The sequence below is a fragment of the Crocuta crocuta genome, unplaced genomic scaffold, assembly GCF_008692635.1.
Source record: "Crocuta crocuta isolate KB4526 unplaced genomic scaffold, BGI_CrCroc_1.0 scaffold271, whole genome shotgun sequence".
NCBI classification, from domain to species: domain Eukaryota; kingdom Metazoa; phylum Chordata; class Mammalia; order Carnivora; family Hyaenidae; genus Crocuta; species Crocuta crocuta.
The window spans coordinates 4,637,727-4,643,358 of NW_027527824.1; the positions used below are offsets into that span (position 1 = coordinate 4,637,727).

A 5,632-nucleotide genomic window follows, 5' to 3' on the forward strand; every position below is an offset into this window, starting at 1 on the left:
GACCGGCCCAGCGGGCGAGTGCTCGGTACCTCCGCGCTCCGCCTTCAGCGCCAAGCGCTCAGAGAGCCGCGTGCCTCCGCCATCGGACGCGCCCCTACCCTTCGACCGCGTGCTGGTGAACGAGCAGGGACATTACGACGCCACCACCGGCAAGTTCACCTGCCAGGTGCCCGGGGTCTACTATTTCGCGGTCCATGCCACCGTCTACCGGGCTAGCCTGCAGTTCGATCTGGTCAAGAATGGCGAGTCCATCGCCTCTTTCTTCCAGTTTTTTGGGGGGTGGCCCAAGCCCGCCTCGCTCTCCGGGGGCGCCATGGTGAGGCTGGAGCCAGAGGACCAGGTGTGGGTGCAGGTGGGCGTGGGTGATTACATTGGCATCTATGCCAGCATCAAGACAGACAGCACCTTCTCGGGATTTCTGGTGTATTCTGACTGGCACAATTCCCCTGTCTTCGCCTGATGCCCCCTGGAAAGCGAGCCAACGCTCTCTCACTCCTAGGGGAGGAGGGTGTGACTCTGACAGCCGCAGATCCCGGAGGGCTGGCCCCCCCCGCCTTGGAATGTTGTGAATGACTCCGTCCTGCTGCTGGCAGAGAACGGGGACAGAGGCTGTCTGAGATCAGGGCTGGCAATGTGGGCAGTGGCTGGATTTCTGCCCAAAACCAAAGGCGCACTCTCTGTTGGCAGGTGTGGGCCGCCCAGTTGCTCTGGCCCAGCACCCCGGAGCTGGGGTGTCCTCTTCCTCTGGGTGCTCCCTATCCCTTCTACTCCTGGGCCCTTTTCTCAGAGATCATTCAATAAATCACTCCCCCCCCAAAAAAAACAAAAAACAAAAAAAAAACCTCCTACTGACTCAGCCTTTCTTCTTTAAGTGGTGCGGATGCCCTGAATCTGAGGATGGTGAGGGGGAGAGGGAGGGTAGCGGAAGGAAGGGCTCTTGGGCTGGATGAGACGTGGGGCATGAGATACAGGATGCAGACCCAGCTGAAGGAGAAGCCGCTCCATAGAGCTGCCCCTAAGCAGTGTGGGATGTGAAAAGGAGTGCCCGGCTGCGGAAGGTGGCCTTCTAGCATGGGGCTCTGACCACGTTTTCCTAACTCAAAGATGTCCTATGAACGCGGCGGGGGCTACCTTCACCACACACACACCCCTGCCCTGGTCAACAAAAAAGGAGCCCGGGGTTTGCATTTGTGTCTGCTCTGGCTGCTTGCCTGGTGTCTAGATGACTGGCCCGCTATTTCTGTCCCCCCCGTTCCAGGGAAGTGGTGCGTTCCTGGGTGGCTAGATAAGTAATTTCTGAGTTGACCACAAGAGGGCGCTCCAGCCCCAGAATACAGCCATGACCCTGGGTAGCTAGAGCTCATGCCTGCTAGGATGGTTGGGGGGAGGATGGGCGTATTGAGGTCTGCCAATGTAATTCCGGATGGGGGTGCAGGAAAAGGGGGTCCTTTGCTCCCAGCTCTGGAAGTTTATCTTCTCTCATAAAATGTTTATCCTCACATTAAACAGAGACTGGAAGGAGCCAAGCCTCCCCACGCTCAGCTCCCCTAGGGTTGGGGGAAGGAGGGAGAAAGCTCTCCCTAGGCCTCCCAACTCCAAGATGCCTGTGGGAAACTGCCCCACCATGCTGAGCATAGCCTGGGTGGGCCGCGCCACTAAGTCTGAGGCTAGCCACAAAGCCCCTTCAAGGTTCCCCTCCTCTGACCTTCAGAAGCCAGCCCCAGCCCCACCCCCAATCCAATGACTAACAAACCAGGGCTTGCCAGACCCACAATCAAGTCAGCCTCTCAACCCCCAAGAATGCAGAGGGGCCTCTTCTCAGTTTCTTCCTGACCTACCCTTTCTTCCTCTCCACCCCACCCCCCAACCACCCAAAACGGCTTCCAGAAGGCTGCCCCTGGCATTATGCGCCTAGATTTAACATACAATTGTGGGGGAGTTCCCCCCCCTCCTCCTTGCTGGTCATGTGAGGGCAGATGTTCCCCCCCCTCCTCCTTGCTGGTCATGTGAGGGCAGATATAACGAGGGGATTGGGCTCAGGTCCTGGATTTCAGCTCCCAGCTCTCCACCAGGAGGCCTCACAGCCTCACTCGAGCCCAAGAGACACAAAGTTAAGGGCCAGCTCCTCCAGGGACCAGAGGGTAGACTGGACTCCAGGCAGCAAGAACCCCAAATTCCCTCCTGGGAAGAGTGGCACCAGAGAGGCTGGGAAGCCATTCACAATTCCTCTGTACTAAGGTTTCATTCTGGCAAAAATAGAAAAGATGGAGAGGGCTTTCCAAAAGCCAGGTGTGTGAGAGGGCACAAATAGGAGGTAGTGAAAGCTAATTCGGCCACAGTTGGCATGGGCTCTCCCCGAGGCACAGTACTCACATCCTATCTGATCTCTTCCCCCAACCAGGTCCTCCCCAGACCACAGTGACTCCAACAGGACCAAAGGACCCTGCCACAGCATCAGTCAGCCTGACCAACTGCTCACCCCTGTAAGGATGCACACAGAGGCGGTCAGAGCTGTCAAAAGAACTTTATTCACTAGAAACTGGGCCAGACAGACCCAGCAGGGAGCTGTGTGCCCCTGGGCTGGCCCCTTCCATATTTGGACCCTAGTGAAATGTGCACAGTCTGCCCTCCCAGGGCCGGGGAGAGACAAACAGAAGGGGAACGCCAATGTTCTCTGTGATGTGGGGAGTGGAAAGGGTAGTAGAAATCTGGTTATCCCTCCTAAGGCTCCCAGTGGAGCTGGGGTGCCAGAGGGCATGTGGTCCCAAAGCCAGGTGCAGACACCCACCTTCCAAGGAGTAAACTCTTGACCCTAGCTGTTAGGATCCTTGATCCTATCAGGTTGGGAGGGGGCCTCATAAGATCAAGACACGCAGAAGTGGTAGCTCTAAGGGCACCTGAAAGATACTATCCCCAAGGCCTACCAGGACACAGGTGTTCTGGCTGAAAGCAAAGGTTCAAGATCATTCCAAGGCCCCTGCATTGCCAAAATACCCAAATGACTGCTTTGCTGTGGCTGAAGCTGGGGAGGAAATGGGGAGGGTCTGGGGAGAGGACCTGCAAACCCCCAACAGGAACACCAGAACACAGAGGGGGAGCCCCAGAGGCTGGCATCTGGATGGGCCCTGGCGACCTGGAGGGGAGTCCACAGCAGCCTCGGGGCCTTGCATAGTGATACACTCACCACCTCCGGCATCACAGGGACCCACTGGGTAAGGAAAAGCTGTGACCCTGCCCCACCCGGCTCACAGTCTTCCAGAGCATCCTATCTCAATGTCCTGGACGAATGGCTTAGAGGCTTGGCATGACAGCTGTGGGGGTGGGAGGGGATTCAGGTCAGAAATGGAGAGGTCAGGTGTTAAAGCTGTCCTAGCACAGGTGGCTTCGTGGAGCACGGAAGGGTGGGCAGACACGGAAGGAGTCTTCAGAGGTAGACGTTGAGGGTCTGCAGAATGCCCCGGCGGCAGAGTGGGCAGTTGCGGTGGTAGACGGGGTGGCGCATCAGGATCTCAGTGCAAGCCTGGCACAGGCAGAGGTGCCGACAGGGCAGAAGCAGCACCGTCTTGCTCTGGTCCTGGCAAATGACACACTTCTTCCGCTCCTCTTGCTCCTTGAGCAGCTTCCACGGGTCCTGCCCGGCTACAGGCTCCTCTTCGTTGAGCCTCTCCCGGCCGCGGGCAGCTGTCACTCTGACCATCCTGACCTCCTCCTCTTCTGCCTCTGATCTGGGCCCGGTTTCAGGAAGGGTGTCCTGTCGCCAGGTCCTGGCTGAGGGCACCCTCCTAAGGCCACCCTGAGGGGCCCCGGGGGCCCCTCCTCGGCTTGGCCAGGTCGCCAGCTGCAGGCTGCGGCTCCAGACTCGGCGCCAGGCCTCCAAGTCCAGTGCGAGGCGAGAGAGCCGCACGACATCTTCTCGCAGCCGGTGGTAAGACGGCCGGGCGTGGAGCTGACTGAGTGCCCGGGTGGCCAGTCTCAGAGTGAGGTCCGGGTGCAACACGGTCACCATCACTGCCAGCACACAAGCCAGCAGCACCAGGCCGGTGACATTGACAAGCACAAAGCTGGCCAGGAGGCGGGCAGCCGACGCTAGGAGCTCCAGCGCTAGCTGGCAGGGGGTCCAGAGGAGGATGGCCATGGCCACAGCACTGCTGGAAATGTGGGCTAGGAAGGCAGCTACAACATCTGTCATCCTCCACAGGGGCCCCGTCACTGCATCCCACAGGGCCAGCATCAGGGAGAAAAGGTTCTGAGTGCCAATGAGGCAGATGTTGACCAGACTGTTGATCACGTAGGCCACCAGGCTCATGGCAATGGCACAGATATCACAGGCCTGGCGCAGCAAAGCATGGCCACTGGAGACCACATTGAGGACACCCCGGTGCAGTATCTCCCGGCTCCTCAGTGCCCCGTGAGAGGCCAGGTGCCCCAGGAGCTTTAAGCTCTCCAGGCCAGAGCAGCAGCTGTACAGCAGCGTACACAAGGCCTGCAAGCTCCCAAAGGTGAACCGGACCAAGGCTTCCACCAAGGCCAGCAGCGAAAGCAGGACTCCGCGGCCCAGGTGCAGAAGACTAGTCAGTACCGTGTGTGGCAGGTTGTAGATGAAGGCCAGCAGCCAGGCCAGAGAAGCCAGGAGGGAGGACACCAGCAGGAAGTTGAGATCCAACACCAAGGTCAGCAGGTCCAGGACAAGGCCCACCCCATTCACTATCAGGTACACAGCCTCCATGATAGGTCTGTGGAGGTTAATCCAAAAGGAAGTCTGACTCCCGGCTGAGGAGCGTGTCAAGGTTGACAATATTTGAGGGCGTCAGAGATTAATTTGGGAGGGAAGTGAGCAGTCTCCACGCCAGGGAGAATCAAGAATCAGAGGAAGGTGTGGGTTAGAGCGAAGTGGAGTCTCAGTGGAGGGAAAGGGGACTAGGTGCCGGTCCAGGAGTCCCGGTTTTGAATGCGGCCCGTTTGGAAGAGAAGAGGCCAAACATCTCTAAAGTGGAGGTGAGCCCGGGCTGGAGGAGATATCTCAGCTTTGGAGGCCTGGTGGTGGCGAACCACGGGCGGGCAGTGGGTCAGACCGAGAAGAGACCGGGAACAGATGGGACCGGGCCGGGGCCGGGTGGGGGAGGCGCAGGCTGGGCGCGGGCTCGCGGTCCAGCTACGCAGGTACCCTTGTCCCCGCCCGGCCCCCGTCCTCGGGGCTCGCGGCTCTTTGCGTCCAAAGGACTAGTGAGAAAGGGAGTCAGCTTCAGCAAATCCCAAACGCGGCCTCTATTCCGCTGGGCGCCGCCATCTTGTGTGCGAAAGGGTGGGGCAAAAAGTGTGACCAGGAGGGCGGGACGACGAACGCCGACCAACCTTGAGGAGCAACGGCAGGAAACATCGAGCATTCATTGGTCTGTTTGAACGGGGCCCGAACGTATTTACTTTCCAGAGGAAAGGGCGGAGACAGATTCAAGTCCCCGCCCCCTTGAGGCAGTGATTGGTCAGCTGACGGGCAGAAGTGGCATATGCCCTCCTCCTAGTCCCGCCCCTTAACGGAGCAGGCTTTTTGGACTGAGCCAGATAACGGGAACTGTTCTTGCTCCTGGCCCTCGGTCAGATCGGTCAGATCGTGAACGTTTTCGGTGCGGTTGAT

General features: G+C 58.9%; 2 protein-coding genes across 2 annotated transcripts; one reads left to right on the forward strand and one right to left on the reverse strand.

The window, feature by feature from the left end:
- Window position 1: 1 nt before the first annotated feature.
- Window positions 2–815, forward strand: C1QTNF5 (C1q and TNF related 5; the record flags this gene model as incomplete). Its single annotated transcript, XM_077777783.1, has 1 exon — window positions 2–815. A coding segment is annotated over one exon (459 nt), but the record flags the coding sequence as incomplete, so codon positions are not given.
- A 1,693-nt stretch (window positions 816–2,508) lies between these two features.
- Window positions 2,509–5,285, reverse strand: RNF26 (ring finger protein 26). Its single transcript, XM_077776846.1, has one exon. It carries the CDS (start codon window positions 4,724–4,726, stop codon window positions 3,425–3,427), a length of 1,302 nt encoding a protein of 433 aa, XP_077632972.1. The 5' UTR covers window positions 4,727–5,285; the 3' UTR covers window positions 2,509–3,424.
- Between the last annotated feature and the right edge of the window lie 347 nt (window positions 5,286–5,632).